We start from the raw sequence: 18,963 nt of genomic DNA on the forward strand, positions 1-18,963 counted from the left end.
AACTTTTTAATATTAGATGAGTAATTGTCCTTATTCTTCGAAACGTGTTCAATTTTTTGTCCACATCTCAATACCTTCAAGGAAAGTATATATAAACTCAGACATGAAATCCAAAACTTGCATCAAAATACAATTATAGTATAATAGCAGGTTTACCTTGATAACAACGACAGAAGAGGAAACAAGATATATTTCCTAGTTTCATTAACAAATATTTCATAAAGTGAAGTGGAGTGAATGCAAAGTGTTTAAGTTAAATGCTGAAATGGATATTAGTATTAACCTGAAAAACAGAAAAGTTTTTTTAAGAGAGAGAGGAGGGGACTAAAAAGATGAATACGTAAGAAAGACACGCTGATGAAATAGTAAAATGAAAAATGAAATTTAGAGAGAATAGAAAATAAAACAAGTATGTGTGTACCCTAGTTGAAGTTACCAACCAACCCTATTAACAATCACACACACACACACATCTTACTTTATTTTTGAATTAAATTTATCAAATTATTTACTATATTCTTACTAGACTATTTTATAGCTATGTACTAACTTAAATTATTTATGAATTAAATTAACTAATATCATATACAACCTAAAAAGATATGAAAATATTTAACTAAAAAAACTTACAAATAAGAAAAAATTATGTTTCAGAGACAGTAATAGAACACAACCTTCCTTGACCTAAACCTATTTAACCTTAACATTCAAAGAGGTTTACAAGAGTCAAAATATGAAGATACACATGCAATTTATGTTCTTCTAAATTAGGAAAAGTATTTGGATTTAAAGAAAGGGAAGCACAAGAATTTACTTATAAGTGGCTTAATTTTATAATAGGCCTATATATTATTCCAAGATTAATATTTTCCTTTATATTAAGACTTGAATAAAATAATTTGAAATGTAGTGGGAAGAGAACTTGAAGGGAGATAATTCACACAAAGGGAAATAACTCTCAATAAAGGGAGTTAATTTAACTGTCTGATAGCTTATCAATTATCTTAAAGTATTATACTACCTAATATTTTATCACAATAAAATAAATGACAAGGAGATGAATAAATAAATGAAAATTAACGTTACCAAATATAGGAATACCAAAATATATATCTCTCATACAAAATATAGTTACCCAGAAAAAGGTTGAAGTAGCCAGATCAATTATTTCACAAAGGTTGAAAATAAAGTTTCCTTCTATTTCAAAGACCAAGACATAAGGAAAGTTTCTGACAGGATAGGTGATGAAACTCACCAATGACAGAAGGTGACAAGGTCCAGTGAGGTCAGTTCAGTTAAGAAAATAAGAGAAGGCAATAATAAGAACATTAGTATTAGGTCAGTGTAAAGTAATTATGTGCTTATTAAAACAGTAGTGGTGCATTAAGATAATACAACATTTAAATTAAAAAACCAAGTTTCTTTAAAAATGCACCCTGTCACAGTCATCACTCTAATAATTGCAATTTTTGTAGGTTAAGGAGTTGCTGCACCTGATCTCTGAAACATAGATTATTAATATTAGCTCGTAAACACTTCAGATGACACAATTCTTGGTGAAATTATTTACTCGAAAGAACTATTATTAGGATTATTGCCCTTATTCTATGAAACCTGTTCATTTTTGTAACAAGCGCATAAGGTTTCAACAGAAGATGAAATGAAGGATATGCAAACACATAGAGTATAATATATAGTAACAAAGTAGCAATATAATAAGATGAAGCGTTTCAAAAAATATAAAGGTAATATAATAATTAACAATAACATAGGTCGTTACAAAACAATGATAAAACAAAGATTAGAGTGAGATATGGTAGATGAAAAAGATATGGTAATTAACTATTATGAGAGAATTCAGTAATACTATAAACCTCGTGTACATTGAAATCGTTTTCCCCTGGACATTCTCACTGTTCTGGGGGATAGATTGTGGCTCAGAAAGTAGCTAATATTTCTTAAACTTAATAACTTAAACTTAGTAATAGCTAGTAAAGCAATATTCTTAGATAATGACTTCATTTAAAAAGGAAGAATGAAGTTTGTTTCACTGACGTGCAGATCTTGAGTTGAATTTGATATTATTATGACTTTATCATCGTTTGTTTTGAAATCAGAGACCTCTAAATTCGACGAAATTTTGATAAACAATTTTTTGGTTATTAGAGTTTGATTTGAGAACATTTTAAAAAACAAATTTCCAACTTTAAGGCAATCTTGGTCTATATTACCCCAATTTATTAAATTAGCTTCCAATCCAACATTGACAAGAGTAACAGGCTGATATGTCAAAGATCAATGTAGTCCGACTCTTGATGAATGAAGATACATTTCCACTAAGGGATGACTCAGTGAGTTGCTCTATAACCTGAAAGTTCTGGGTTAAGTCCAGGCATAGGTGGGGATATATTTTTAGGATTTTTCAATTTGTTTACCCTTGTCGGAGAAGCAGAACAATAAACTTGAGACCTCGCATGCTACACTTTGTATACGTTAAAGATCCATCGACGGCTGGAAATCGAGTAGGCCAATGACGCTAACTTGGCAAAATTTCGCTTCCATCAGTCAAAACACATGGAGTAATGTAGGAATCCATTTATTTCATTTCCATTTAAACGTATATTTTTTTTGGTTTCTTTTTTAGCCGTTAGCGGGAACTCAAATAGCTGTCTTTACTATTGGGTTTGACATACACCACTCATAGTTAGATGGCCAACAAAGCACGGTAAGTTTATTTTTTAATCAAATACCATGTTCATAGTGTTTTCTTTAAGTGTTGACAAAACCTTCAAAATTTCAGAATAATTATTTACTATTTTTTGAGTGACATCATACAATGATTAGTTTTAATTGAAATTTAAAGACTACAGACGGGTGGCTGGATATTGCCATTTTTGTTATGATGGCACAAATAACTGATGATGTAAAATTTCTATTACAGAAAATCTTATTTGCTTATATATTTGTACAAAATGTTTAGATTTCAAAATGAATGCATGAATGACCGTTGTGGTAAACTACCATGTTTTTTTACTATCAGATAAAATAATTCTGTTAAATGTCACAATTTACATTATTATTGTTTCTCTTGCAGGGTTCCAAGAACAAAGCTGGTCTTAGCTATACATTAGAGGGACATTCAACTGGTCAATCATTACATAGGTTATGGTGGAGTACAAATGTCCTAAAAGCGAATCTTGGAACAAAGCGAGGTAATGATTACCGATTTAGTTTCTGAGAAGTTTGAGCTATTGCCTTTGTCATGGAAGACATTGGCTTTCAAATTGGACTGAACATGGTATATCTCTATTGTGATTTTTGATGAACAGTTTTTGACAAGGTTTAATACATACCTACTATGTCAAAATTTTAAGGACAATTTTGTATGTTAATGTTTGAAGCATTCTCAGATTTGTCCATAATGTTAAGTTATTTATAATTTCAGGTGTATACAGATAGAGTTTCACCACATCGACATGAAGTGCTTATGGTGTGGCACAGAAGCTCGCAAGGCAAGTTGACATTATTACTTATAGCTATTCTGATCTCTAACCATTTAGATTCCTCGTATGCTCATGAAATGTTTCCTGGTAACAAGCACAAGAGCAACGAAGAATCAAAAAGTGCCACGACAGCATCTGTCTGTTTTGTGTCACTAGAAAGCGTAGTGAATTTTGTTTTTGTGTAATTTTAGGTTAGAAAGGGTAAATCGTTTGGTAATATACCTACCCGCAATAGCACTGCCACAATAGGAGTGTTCTGAGGTCATGGCCTGTATGACTCTACAGAACTCCTATTCACAGATGAAGAGGAACAGATGAAGGACAGATGAAGAGGAACAGATGAAGCGGAACAGATGAAGCAGCTGCGGTGATTCCTCCACCCATTTTTTGTAAGCTTACTTTTGATTTTTTTCAAGTGGTATTCTGAATTTCAGAAGGTGCATGTACTGGATCAATAGCTATGCAATAGACAATGGTACAAAAATGTTTCCATAGCTGAAGAAATGTATGGTGTTTTGAGTGCAAGTCTTGAGCATGCCCTTACTCAATAGAGATTTTCCTTTAGAATGACTTGACTCTTTTTTTCTAATAGTACTAAAATTAGCCTCCTTATTAAAGTTTCCGACTGTTAAAAAATTGTACATGTTGTGCTGGGTATCGATTATTCAATTTAGATCGTTTATCGATGGCAGGCTATCGATCGATCGATCGATTAATAATGGAAATCTTTTAATTAAAAAACCCTGTAAATACTAAATTAAAAACATGCTAAAATTATTATTTACAAGAGTTATATTTGCGTCATAGAAGTATATTCTTTCTTTGATCGGTTATTATAGATTATTGTGGGCAAGTTATGTGTAAAGGTAAACTATGTGGAAAAGATTACAACTTGTTAATTACCACTGGAGAATTCGATAATCGAAAATCGAAATTATAATTCCAGCGACGATAATTGATTATTTGGATCATTTACCCAGCCCTTGCAAAAATATCAGGAATAAATTTGGTTTATTACTTCACTGTTTTGTTTCAAGAAGTATAATAGCAAACAATCAGAAATAGGGACAAGAGTAAAGGGCTGTGGTATCGAAGGATCAATGTTGTCATAGACAATTGATAAATCACGATAAATTGCTGCTTGCTTTAATTAGAATAAAATGTTTATTGTTTTCGGTTTCTTTTTCAGCCGTCAGCGGGAACTCAATAGCGGTCTTTACTATTGGGTTTGACATACACCACGCAAAGTTAGATGACCAACAAAGCACGGTCAGTTTATATTTAAAGAAATTTCCTGTTCATGGAGTTTTCTTACCTTGTTAAAAACAGCTTCCAGATTATTATTTGTGATTATAACAAAAAAAAGATGTTTTCTGACCTTTTCTGAAAGGCCCTTAGACATTATAAGCAGCGTTAGGGATAGTGACAGCTTAAGATGTTATTTTTAGTGCATTTTAAGAACCTTATGAAAACTTGGCTTCCAAATGTTTTCACGAATGACTGTTTTGATCAATTACCATGGCTTTAACAATAAGATAATTAGATCTTTTTAAATACCATATTTTACATTACTATTATTTCCCTTGCAGGGTTCCAAGAACAAAAATAGCTGGTTTTTAGCTGTACAATAGAGGGACATTCAACTGGTCAATCATTACATAGGTTATGGTGGAGCACAAATGTCCAAAAAACGAATCTTGGAACAAAGCTAGGTGATGATAACTGAATTATTTCTGAGAAAATTTGTGTTATTGCTTTTGTCCTAGGAAACATTGGCTTTGAAATTGGATTGAAATTGGTATGCTGATATCTGATTTTGATTAACAGTGTTTTTGACTGGGCCTAAAACATAACCACTTTGTCAAAATTTTAAAGGAAATTTTGTGTGTTAATGAAGCATTCTCATATTTGTCCATAATGTTAAGTTATTCATAATTTCAGGTGTATACAGATAGAGTTTCACCACATCGAAATGAAGCGTTATGGTGTGGCGCAGAAGCTCGCAAGGCAAGTTGACAGTATTAAATAAAGCTATTCTGATCTCTAGCCATTTAGATTCCTCGTATGCTAACTCATGAAAATGTTCATGGTAACAAGCACAAGAGCAATGAAGAATCAAAAAGTGCCATGAAAGCATTAAAAAGCGATAAACTGTTTACACAGTCAGCAAGGTTATATGAACATCTAGACACTTAAGCAAAAGTAAAAAGTAGAATATTGTAATGTTATTATATTTCTGTTTTGTTACACTACAAAGTGTAGTGAATTTTGTTTTTGTGTAATTTTAGATTAGAAAGGGTAAATCGTTTGGTAATTTACCTACCCGCAATAGCACCGCCACAATAGGAGTGTTCTGAGGTCATGGCCTGTATGACTCTACAGAACTCCTATTCACAGATGAAGAGGAACAGATGAAGGACAGATGAAGAGGAACAGATGAAATAGGACAGATGAAGGACAGATGAAGAGGAACAGATGAAGCGGAACAGATGAAGCAGCTGCGGTGATTCCTCCACCCATTTTTTGTAAGCTTACTTTTGATTTTTTTCAAGTGGTATTCTGAATTTCAGAAGGTGCATGTATTGGATCAATAGCTATGCAATAGACAATGGTACAAAAATGTTTCCATAGATGAAGAAATGTATGGTATTTTGAGCATGCCCTTACTCAATAGAGCTTTTCGTTGAGAATGACTTGACTCTTTTATGTCGTGAATTTTTCTAAAAGTACTAAAATTAGCCTCTTTATTAAAGTTTCGACTGTTAAAAAATTGTACATGTACATGTTGTGCTGGGTATCGATTATCAAATTGAGATCGATTATCGATGGCAGGCTATCGATCGATCGAGTAATAATGGAAATGGTTTACTTAAAAAAAACCTGTAAATACTAAATTAAAAACATGCTCAAATTATTATTTACAAGAGTTATATTTGCGTCATAGAAGTATATTCTTGCTTTGATCGGTTATTATAGATTATTTTGGGAAAGTTATGTGTAAAGGTAAACTATGTGGAAAAGATTACAACTTGTTAATTACCAGTGGAGAATTTGATAATCGATAATCGAAATTATAATTCCAGCGACGATAATCGATTATTTGGATCATTTACCCATCCCTTGCAAAAAAAGCAGAAATAGATTTGATTTATTGCTTCACTCCGTCAATGTTTTGTTTCAAAAAGTATATTAGCAAACTATTAGACATAGGGACAAGAGTAAGGGCTGTATTAAAGGATGAATGTTGTCTGACTCATAGACAATTGATAAATCACGATAAATTGCTGCTTGCTTTAATTAAAATGAAATGTTTGTTTCGGTTTCTTTTTCAGCCGTCAGCGGGAACTCAATAGCGGTCTTTACTATTGGGTTTGACATACACCACGCAAAGTTAGATGACCAACAAAGCACGGTCAGTTTATATTGTAAAGAAATTTCTTGTTAATTGAGTTCTCTTACCTTGTTAAAAACAGCTTCCAGATTATTATTTGTGATTATAACAAAATAAAGATGTTTTCTGACCTTTTCTGAAAGGCCCTTAGACATTATAAGCAGCGTTAGGGATAGTGACAGCATAAGATGTTAAATTTTAGTGAATTTTTAAGAACCTCATACGCCCAGATGAATTTTGGCATGTTCCAATTCTTACGAATAATTCAGGATATAAAATTGCTCTTCCAAAAAATTTAATTTGCTGACAGATTTGTCCAGGAAAACTTGGATTTCAAAATGTTTTCACAAATGATTGATCTTGATCAATTACCATGGCTTTAATGATGAGATAATTAGATCTTTTTAAATACCATAATGTGCATTACTATTTTTTTCCCTTGCAGGGTTCCAAGAACAAAAATAGCTGGTTTTTAGCTGTACAATGGAGGGACATTCAACTGGTCAATCATTACATAGGTTATGGTGGAGCACAAATGTCCTAAAATCGAATCTTGGAACAAAGCTAGGTGAAGATAACTGAATTATATCTGAGAAATTTGTGTTATTGCTTTTGTCCTAGGAAACATTGGCTTTTAAATTGGATTGAAATTGGTATGCTGATATCTGATTTTGATTAACAGTGTTTTTGACTGGGCCTAAAACATAACCACTTTGTCAAAATTTTAAGGGAAATTTTGTGTGTTAATAAAGCATTCTCATATTTGTCCATAATGTTAAGTTATTTATAATTTCAGGAGTATACAGATAGAGTTTCACCACATCGAAATGAAGTGCTTATGCTGTGGCGCAGAAGCTCGCAAGGCAAGTTGACAGTATTGCATAAAGCTATTCTGATCTCTAACCATTTAGATACCTCGTATGCTTACTCATGAAATTTTTCCTGGTAACAAGCACAAGAGCAATGAAGAATCAAAAAGTGCCATTAAGGCATTACGATGGACTAGGTCTCCAGAACTCAACAAAAAGCGATAAACTGTTTACACAGTCAGCAGTCACCTAAAGTGATACTACGTCTTAGAATGAATATAAAATTTAAGTTTTCAAAAAGGTCAATATTAATCTATATTCATCAGTTAGCTTACCTGGTGTCATAAAGTTACAACAGAATCCCTTTAAACAAAAATAAATTTGAATATTGCAATGGTATTATATTTGTTTTACTACACTAGAAAGTGTAGCGAATTTTATTTTTGTGTAATTTCAGGTTAGAAAGGGTAAATCGTTTGGTAATTTACCTACCCGCAATAGCACTGCCACAATAGGAGTGTTCTGAGGTCATGGCCTGTATGACTCTACAGAACTCCTATTCACAGATGAAGAACAGATGCTGTGGCGCCTACAGAACAGATGAAGAACAGCAGATGAAAAGAAACCGACGAAGTGCCACAGGTATGCTTCAAAGGACACTTAATCATCTAAATATTTACTGGATCGAGCGCTATTTTGACTATTTTTCCAAATGACATCTAGTTTTTCTAGAATTATTTAAAACGCATCGACCAAATTGGCAGAAGTGTAATATTCATAGGCATTTCTTCCATTCGCATATCAGTAATTTAGAAAGTTAAGATAAAAAAAAGTTGGTAAAATATTTGAGCTACGGCTCATTTACATGATTTTTCCTTTCTAATTTCAGAAGAAAAGCACAGAAGAAGATTGGGTTTCGGCATTGATTTGGTGTTTCTGCATTGATTTATTGATTTGGTGTTTCTGCATTGATTTATGAATTTAGTGTTTCTGCATTGATTTGGTGTTTCTGCATTGATTTGGTGTTTCTGCATTGATTTGGTGTTTCTGCATTGATTCATTGATTTGGTGTTTCTGCATTGATTTATTGATTTGGTGTTTCTGCATTGATTAATTGATTTGGTGTTTCTGCATTGATTTGGTGTTTCTGCATTGATTTGGTGTTTCTGCATTGATTTGGTGTTTCTGCATGGGCATTGATTTGCTAATGCTACCTAAGATTCGTTATTTCTGCATCGTTTGATTGTCTTTATTTGTTTTTTTTTGTTTGTGTGATTTTCTGTGAAACGGGTTTGTTGTATGCATTTTTTGTTTGAGTTGTTGATTTTTGGCATGGGTTGTTGATTTTTGGCATGGGTTGTTGATTTTTGGCATGGGTTGTTGATGCTTTGGTTGGATTTTTGATTTTTGAATTTGATTTCGGATTTTTGGATTTTGTGATTCAGTGTTTTAAGCGGTCGAGGTCAAAGTTCTAAGATGGCGGTTCAGGTCAAAGTTCAAAGATGGCGGTTCAGGTCAAAGTTCAAAGATGGCGGTTCAGGTCAAAGTTCAAAGATGGCGGTTCAGTTCAAAGTTCAAAGATGGCGGTTCAGGTCAAAGATGGCGGTTCAGGTCAAAGATGGCGGTTCAGGTCAAAGATGGCGGTCGAGGTCAAAGATGACGGTCGTGGTCAAAGTTCAAAAATGGCGGTCGAGGTCAAAGATGGCAGTCGATGTCAAAGTTCAAAAATGGCGGTCGAGGTCAATTTCATTAATTTTTATTTCTTTCTTTTACACCTTATGGTGGCAATAATGTCTTTTTTTTTATCAGATATTGGTACTTTTATTGTGATACGTTTCAAGAATTGGTAGGACAGAATATAATCTTGTGTTAATTCAAATATTTGTGTTTTTATGGTATAGAAGAATGATGAAGATAAGTTTGAATATTTAAATGTCAGGTAATCTCTCCCAAATGTCTTAAAATAAAATACTTATTTATGAAACCATTGGACTCACTAGTTGGCCTATATTTTTAAAATTATAGTTTGACAGTCATGAATTCATTGGTCTGAAATTAAAGTTAGCTATTGAAAGCTATCACGCATAATTACTCATTTTGTTGTAGACGATTGGAGAAATTTACATGATTTTTCTTTTCTATTTTCAGAAGAAGAGCACAGAAGAAGATGGTTTTCTGCATAGATTTATTGATTTGATGTTTCTGCATGTATCTGGTGTTTCTGTATATATTTGATGTTTCTGCATTGGTTTGCTACATGAGACTCGATTTTTCTGCATTGTTTGATTGTTTTTATTTCTATTTTTTTGGTTTTGTTGTGATTTTCTGGGAAACTGCATTTTTTGTTTGGATTGTTGATTTTTGGCTTGGGTTGTTGATTTTTGGCTTGTATTGTTGGGTTTTGGCTTGGATTGTTAATTGTTGATTTTTGGGTTGGATTGTTGATTTTGGCTTTGATTGTTGATTTTTGGCTTGGGTTTTTGGTTTTTGGCTTGGATTGTTGATTTTTGGCTTGGATTTTTGGATGCTCAAAGATGGAGTTAGAAATCAGATGGTAGTCGAGGTCAAAGTTCAAGACGGTGGTCGAGGTCAATTTTATTGCGGATATTTAATTGTTTTCTTTCTTTTACACTTTATCGTGGCAATAATTTGCTTTTTTACATCAGATATTGGTAGTTTTATTGTGATACGTTTGAAGAATGGGGAAGACAGAATATAATGGTGTATTAATTCAGATATTGTTTTTATGGTATAGAAAAATGATGAAGATAAGTTTGAATATTTAAATATCAGGTAATCTCTCACAAATGTCTTAAGATGAAATACTTATTTATGAAACCATTGGACTAACTGATTGGCCTATAATTTTTGAATCATAGTTTTACAGTCAGGAAATCATTGGTCTGAAATTAAAATTAGCAATGGTAAGCTATTACGCATCATTACGCATTTTCTTAAAGACGATTTGTGCAATTTTCTTTTTTTTCTATTTCAGATATTTGTTATATGTATCTGTTTTCATAGTTTAAGGGTAGGCAGGGAGTAATCCTGCAGGGAGATCATCGCCCCTGTCCTGCCGAGATGGAATTGCAGTGTTGTATGACAGGCAAGAATTGATGGAAGAAAAAAGGGTACGTTACTGTGGTCCCTCTTCAAATCTTTTTATTATTTTTTTTTACTTATGGATGATGAAATCAAAGTTGTTGCATTGGGTTAAAGTTCGAGATGGTGTGTGAGATCAAAGTTCAAAGATAGTAGTTGAGGTCAAAGATCACAGCATTATAAAAATAGAAGTTGATAATACAAATGTATAACTTAAATTTTTTTTTCTTTCTTTCTACCTTTTTGCTAGACTTATTGCTTTGTATTCCAATATCAATCTCATTGTCTTTTTTCATTTGAGTACGAGTGGGGGATGTAATATATTTTTTTATATCAGATACTGGTATTTCGATTTCGAATAATTTGGAAAACAGAAGATATTGGTATATTAATTCAGATATTGGTCTTTTAGTTTGATGGTCCAGAATTATGAAGAAGATTAATTTGAATCTTAAGATATTGTGTAATTTCTCCCACATATCTTAACATAAACTACTTGCCTACTTCTGATACCATTGGATTGAGATGGATTGAAGTGTTGTCATGGTTTTGAAAGGCAAGAGTTGATCGAAGTAATAAGGGGATGTGACTCTTTCAAACATAATATTTTCTACTTCTGCACATGCAATATATACAATTGAAGGCCAGTGATGCAAGTTGGAGATGTCGAGATTTTAAACACACTAATTATCTGATTTTGATATTACTATATATTAGTCACACCTAATTGCTCTTTTTCCATCGACTGATCCACCAATACAGATTACAAGTTAATAACTTATCTCTTATATGTATTGCGCTGAAGTTAATAACTCACATTAATTTCACCTTTTTTATGTAGATAACAATGTATTGCTAAAATGTTTTTGCCCTGAATTCGTTTGTTGAATTCTAAAATCACAGTTAACATCCTTAAGCTGGTCTGGAGTACAGAAACATTTTACCACCCCCTCCAAATAAAAATTCACACACTTTTACTTGCTTTTACTGTTTGTCCGCCTGTACATGGATTGTATTTTTGTTTTTGTGTTTTTCTTTTTATGTTTTATTTTTAACAAAATATCTATCATCATTATTATTATGACTTAAAATATTTCACGGTTGGTTTTCTTTGCTTTTTTTTCATTTGTGTATTTCGTATATACAAATTAACCGCCATTCATGGAATTGTGAATTCTTTTATTGCAATTGTTTTACTGCATTGTTTCTGCGCTTGTTCATTATTATTACGAATTAGATTACTTCACTACTATTTTTTTGTGTTTTATTTTATGTTGTTTTTTAGTCAGTTGTGCATTTCCAAGACCCTTGTTTGATGTCATTATGGAATTATCTATTATCATTTAGTTTTATCAATTTCAAAATAATTCAAAATGCTATTTAATATCTATTATTATTTGAAATCAAAATTATTCAAAACATTCTATAAATATTATCATTATATAGTAATGTTATTCTATTATTCCATTGTTATTATTATTATTATTATTATTATTATTAGTATTATTGATGTTAAAATACTCTATTATGATTATTGTGATTATAATATCAAAATGGTTGTTTATATTGTTTTTGTTTTGCTTTTGTAAATTTGTGTGTGTAAATTTAAAAACAAATATGTAATAAAGTTTGTATGTATTACTTGTTATATTCTATTTTTCATTATTATTGCAATTAAAATGTGCAGAGGGACTTCATTTAAGTGTGGCAACCACTTTCCGATATAATCGAAATATGGACACCAAACATGTTTTAATCTGAATAAGTCATAAATCAAGATGTTCAGTTTTGCGTTTTTCTGCCACGGTAACTTGAATGAATGAATTACAGAAAAAATTGAAACAAAATTAAAGCTAGAGCTACACGTGGCACAGCGTGGGCATGAGAAGCACATTAAGAATCCGAAATAGATGTTGGTCAAATACGAAAGTATCAACTGATAGCCAAGGTCGGTGTCCTTGACCTAATGAATGAATAGAGATGTCTACCGATCAGTATAGGTTTTGTTGCGGTATATTAATAACACGGAAGTAGTTCAACCGGAAGTGAAGATCATTTGTTAAAAGTTAAAAAATCATAGCATCAAAATCAGATACACGTAAAAAAAAGCTCAGCTTGGGGGACCAAGGCAAAATTGGCCAAAATCGAAAAAACGCCATAACTTTCAACGAATTCAAGCTACCAACCCGCAATTCACAGGGAATATGCATATTGACCATCTGGACATGTCAGAACAAACAGAACTCAAATATCTGGCAGTTTTCTGAAATTAGCTAAAATGACTGACATCAAAATCTAACAGAATTGCCCAATTCTGCTCATTTCCTATCATTAGGACCCAGGGGACGCCATAACTTTCAAAGTATTCAAGCTATGAACCTGAAATTCACAGGGAATATCCGTATTGACAATCTGGACATGCCAGAACATAAATATATGGTCTAGTTTACGAAATATGGACGATTTTCTGAAATTAACTAAAAGGGTTCAAAATGGCTGACATCGAAATCTCTCAGAATTGCCAAATTCTGCCCATTTCCTATCATTAGGGCCTAGGGGCTTAAAAAAACCCACATAGAGTCAAAATCGGAAACACTTCGAAAATGCTTATTTTGTTTAAACAAAATACATTTTTTATTTCATTTTAACGAAATAATTATTTTGTTTAATCGAATAACTTATTTCGTTTAAACGAATAACTTATTTCGAAATACATTGTTTAAATGAAATAAGTTATTCGACTAAACGAAATAATTATTTCGTTAAATGAAATAATTAATTCGTTTGTTTAAACGAAATATATGAAATTATGAAATTGATTGATTTAAACAATATTTCATTTCTATTATACATGTAATTTTTACAGGTTAACATGGAAATTAATTGAATTCATATTTCACAATATTGTTTTCAAAACTTTGGAATAAAAACAAAAAGAATATAATTTTATTTATTATTTTTCACTGAGGTCCTGCAAATTTAAGGCGATCACCTTAGAGATTTCAGGAAAATCAGTTTTTTATAAGTTTTACGTTGTTTAACCATGATTTTAGGTAATTACTATAAAAATGACATAGGACATCTCTTCTAGTTGACTTTTTTGACACCAAAATTGTAAAGAATCATAATGGTAGTTCTTTGTTCACAAAATGTCTTTCAAATTGTCGAGGAGCTCTCTTTGTGGTAATTCAAACGGAACTGTCAGATATGTTCATAATATAACACAGTCACTTTGAAGGAAAGTTTTTCTTCTTATACCATCTCGCTTGAAATAGTTACCAATGACTTGTCAACAGGCAACACCAAGTCCAATCCCCCACGCTTATATTTCTTAACTTTCTGTTATTGTTATTACTGTGAGCCTTCTTTGATATTTCGACTGTCATTTCACTGTGAACTCCCCCAACCCCCTTCTACTTCTACAGCAGCTATCATGGAGAACCCGGGCTCAAATTGTAGTATTATTAGTTATCTGAAAGGAAATATATCAAATTAAGGTAAGTTTGGAAATCAATTGAATTCACAAATATGTCACAATTGTTGTTAAAATTTGGAGTCAAAAAGGTAGAGTATAATCATATTTAATTTTCCTCATGGAGGAGCTGCAAATTTCATGCAATCGGCTGAAAATTTGAAGAAAAAATAGGTTTTGATAAGTTTAACGTGATCAAACCATGATTTTAGGCAAATGCAGAAAAAAAATGTGGAGAGAGGGTTGTGTCAGTTTACGGTAATCCCGATTGCAACAATCGGGCTTTCTCGGAAATTGTATGCCAGGACCTCTGTCTTGAATGATCGAGCTTGCCTATCTAAATACGGAAAATATCAGTAGTCCCGATTACACCACTCGGGTTGTCTTGGAATTTTTCACAAGGACCTCTGTCTTGAATTAACGAGCTTACCTATCCAATATCGAAAAATATCAGTAATCCCGATTACAACACTCGTGATTTCTCGGAAATTTTCGCAAGAACCTCTGTCTTGAATTAAGGGACGAACTCATTATTACTGCTCGCGGGAAGTACCAGAAAATCCCGACTACATGAAGGCTCCAGAACACAATTAAATTGATCATTTTGACGTACTTAAATAGAGTTCCGTACCTTCGATTACAATTTCATCTATCTGACGTTGTTCCGTTCAAACAGGTGTTGTATTCTGTTGTATTCAGCCTTTTGCACTCTGTCTAGTGCAGTTACAGCAAGACTTTCGGAAATTTCAAAACGTACATTGTGAAGTGTTCATTCTAACGAAATTAAACCTTGTCTGTCTTAGTATTTTTAGAAATGTAAGCGTCCAACATTTCGACGAAAATGCGTGAACTATTTGGGAATTTGGGCACGTTAGTCAGAAATCGTGGGTACTTGGAATACAAATTTTAGCGCTGTCACAAGGAATTACTGAATCAAGACAGTATATGGTTATCGTGCAAAGTCTCGATATTTTCATGGAGATTTTACAGAAGCCAGTTAAAGCAAGTTTTAGCGCTGTCAAGGAATTGAATTCACAAATATGTTACAATTGTTGTCAAAATTTGGAGTCAAAAAGGTAAAATATAATTCTATTTAATTTTCCACATTGAGGAGCTGCAAATTTCATGCAATTGGCTGAAAATTTTAAGAAAAAATAGGATTTGATGAATTTTTTCGTGGTTAAACCATGACTTTAGGCAAATGCGATAAAAAAATGTGGACAGAAGTTGTGTCAGTTTACGGTAATCAATCGGGTTTTCTCGGGCATTTTCGAAAGGACCTCTGTCCTGAATGATTGAGCTTGCCTATCCAAGTACAGAAAATATCAGTAGTCCCGATTACACCACTCGGGTTGTCTTGGACTTATTCGCAAGGACCTCTGTCTTGAATTAACGAGCTTACCTATCCAAATAGGGAAAATATCAGTAGTCCCGATTACACCACTCGGGATGCAAACCCGATTGCACGAAGGCTTCAGAACACAATTGAATTAATCATTTTGACTTACTTAAAAAAAGTTTGGTACCTTTAATTACAATTCCATTTATCTGAAATGTGTTGTATTCAGCCCTTTGCACTCTGCCTGGTGCAGTTACTGTTCAGAATGTCGGATCGTGGAAAGAACGGTGGTGCGATCGCACCGACCAGCTTCCATTGAACCTTGTGCGCAACTTCTAACACTTCCGCCTTCTGGGTAAAGGTCAGTATTCATCAAGCGCGCTTCCACTCAACATCGTCATGTGTAGATTTTTTAAATCATTCTGTATCGTCTTCCATCGAATAAATGTTTTAGTTTGTTATGTTTTACATCGACACATCGTCTGAACATTTGGCAGACAGAGACGTGGTTTGTTTCGCGGTTTCGATTTCGATTATGGTAGTTTTCGATGTTTGAAAATGATGCTCATTTACACAGTTAAGAAGTGGTAAAACATCATCATGGGTGATAATCCCTAAGTGGAAGGCCAACAGACAACATCTTTTTTTTTGACTTACGAAGAAGAAAACGTATCTGTAAGTCACAGTTGACTAAAGCTGTATTTGACAAGTCTACTTTATTCGAGTGCTCCAGATATTGATGGTATTAGATCAGCAGTTGGCAGTGTTCTGCGATACCAGGAAGAGGTAATAAACATTTTAAATCATCTTTGTGATATTTCTGCCGACTTCGAGAATGAACTTGAGACTGAGCAATCTGACAGAAGTATGGCCGAAGTTTTGAGTAAAGATACAGACTGACTGGGTCATGTTTCAAGTGGTTCTTCTCATATTGCATCACATCGATTTGCTAATCTATAACTGGCACAAAACGCACAGGAAAAGTCCCCTAATAGTAATTTTGGTATCAACCTACATAATGGTAATGGTAATTCAAGTGTTGAACAACTGTTAAGTTTCAGCCAGAGACTTGCATCGACAACTCAGTAAGGTTTTCATCAACAAATTTAATGGTAACAAACGTGAATATCAGGTATTCAAAGATGCATTCATGGAGTATATTGACAAAGCGTCTTGCTCGAAGGCATATAAAATGCTTCAGTTGCGCCAGCACTTGACGCTTTGAAATGCATAGCACGGTTCCCGGCATCTGAATTGGGCTATGATTCTGCACTCAAACGTTTGCAAGATAAATTTGGCGGACAACGTCGTCAAACTCTTATTCACTTAGACAATATTCGAATGATGAAGCCGGTAAGCTTCAACGATTTAAAACGTTTTGAAGAATTCGTTGATGAACTTGAACTATCTATTCTGTCATTGTAAGAAAATAATGGCACCGATGAATTCGAAGTAGACTAGTTTCTTTTGTGTCACTAGGTCCTAACTTACAACATCATGTCTTTTGCAATTGAAACTTTGGGCAGCTAGCACTAAGAAGAACGAGTCTCTTGTAACCCTACATGAATGGCTTGCACATGAAGTCCGTTATAGAACTGAATCCAACGAAGAAATTGAGGGCTTATCGGTAGCTTCAAATCATTCAAAGACAGTATCGAACTATCAAAGATCTCGTTTTTCGATAAACATTCGAAAACGTATGCTACAAATTCTGTAGATTCGAAATCATGCGTTGTGTGTCATCATGATCATGCTCCGGGTGTAAGTAACTGTCCCTATTTTAGATCCCTTGTGGTTTCACAACGATGTAGGGTTGCCAAAGAAAAGCGCCCATGCTTTCGATGCAAATAGTCATATTGGTAATCGCTGTACAGCTGCACAACAGTGCTCTATAGGTGAATGTACTCGAACGCACCACTTCCTACTCCACGGAGGGGGATCTGGTAACGTTCAAAGTATTGAAGGTCTGCGTTCGAATCCTTTAAGTGAATTCTCCTTCCGCCACCGACCGTTCGTGGTGAACTTCCACTGCGAAAGCAAACTCATGCGCAGATTACACACAGATCTTCCCTTGTGATGCGATTGGACTTGGTGATGCCTGTTGACATGCCATTGGCAACAAATACAAGAGAGTAAGAAGAAAAACTATCCTTAAAAATGACAATGTTATATTATCTGACAGTTCCGTTTAAATCACCATAAAGAGAGCACTTCAAAATTTTTTGAACAAAGACCTATCATTATGATTCTTTACAATTTTGGTGTCAATAAAGCCAACTAGAAGAGATGTCCTATGTCAATTGGTAAAGATTGTATCGAGAGGTATTTTGGTTGCAGATTATTTTAACTGGCTTGTGTGAAATTTTCATGCTTATGGTGTGGCACAGAAGCTCGCAAGTCAAGGTTTTTTTTTAAAGTTTATCTGAAATCTTGAACCATTTATATATTCTTAATTTGAAACCCGTCTGCAAAAAAATATCTGGCAACGCTTTGCTAATCAGATAAACGGTTTATGTGGTCAATCTTGCTCTCTCCAAAATGTTTTTGTTTTTGAATTACTTCAAGGAATAGAGCCATCTAATTATTTGCAGTATTGTTTCTTTCATTTCAAATTTGATACTGATTTTATTCCTTCAACTTATTAATTTGATCATGTATTTATATCTTTCAGGTTAGAAATGGTAAATCGTCTGGTAATTTACCTAGCCGCAATAGCACTGCAACAATAGGAGTGTTCTGGGGTCATGGCCTGTATGGTTCTCCAGACCTCCTATTCACAGATGAAGAGGAACAGATGAAGAACAGATGAAGCGGCGCCTACAGAACAGATGAAGAACAGATAAAGAAAAGATTAACAGGGGAAAAAGAGGGACCTTCAATGAGTGCTCAATAAGAAGAACCACGTCTATAGATGAAAAGCCGTTGGTATGTTACAAGGGTTTTAGTGAACATAGTCATCTAATTATTTACCAGTTAATTATGTCTGCTAACCATGACGTATGGTTCCTCTACAATTGAATTAAAATGTATGGAAATTTCAATATCTGTAGGGTATTTGATAACTGGCATATTTCCTTGAAAATGAAAATGTAGCATTTAATTCATAAATTTAAAATGTCAAAAAGTACAATATTTATAGGCTTACATTTGCATATGATTTTAAAGGAATACTACCCCTTAGAATGAACATTTAATTCATATTCTCAAATTTGGCCTATAAGAGTATGTATTTATCAGTGGGGTAACATGATTTTCTAACTCACTGCTTTCCTGTGTGACCCCAATATGCATGAAGTTCGAACCTGGGCTCTTTGGAAAAAGTGAAAAAGTGCCAAAAATTGCTGGTT

At 33.4% G+C, this 18,963-nt stretch overlaps 2 protein-coding genes across 2 annotated transcripts; both read left to right on the forward strand.

The window, feature by feature from the left end:
• Window positions 1–2,285: 2,285 nt before the first annotated feature.
• LOTGIDRAFT_173735 (hypothetical protein) lies at window positions 2,286–5,519 on the forward strand (the record flags this gene model as incomplete). Its single annotated transcript, XM_009051503.1, has 4 exons — window positions 2,286–2,351; window positions 3,446–3,590; window positions 4,693–4,772; window positions 5,445–5,519. The coding sequence occupies 4 exons, from the start codon at window positions 2,286–2,288 to the stop codon at window positions 5,517–5,519; spliced, it is 366 nt and encodes a 121-aa protein (XP_009049751.1).
• Window positions 5,520–9,340: 3,821 nt separating this feature from the next.
• On the forward strand, window positions 9,341–18,425 carry LOTGIDRAFT_173736 (hypothetical protein; the record flags this gene model as incomplete). Its single annotated transcript, XM_009051504.1, has 6 exons — window positions 9,341–9,442; window positions 9,852–9,911; window positions 10,459–10,496; window positions 10,591–10,627; window positions 10,699–10,734; window positions 18,288–18,425. 6 exons carry the CDS (start codon window positions 9,341–9,343, stop codon window positions 18,423–18,425), a joined length of 411 nt encoding a protein of 136 aa, XP_009049752.1.
• Window positions 18,426–18,963: the final 538 nt, after the last annotated feature.

This window comes from Lottia gigantea (genome assembly GCF_000327385.1).
Source record: "Lottia gigantea unplaced genomic scaffold LOTGIsca_169, whole genome shotgun sequence".
Lineage (NCBI taxonomy): Eukaryota > Metazoa > Mollusca > Gastropoda > Lottiidae > Lottia > Lottia gigantea.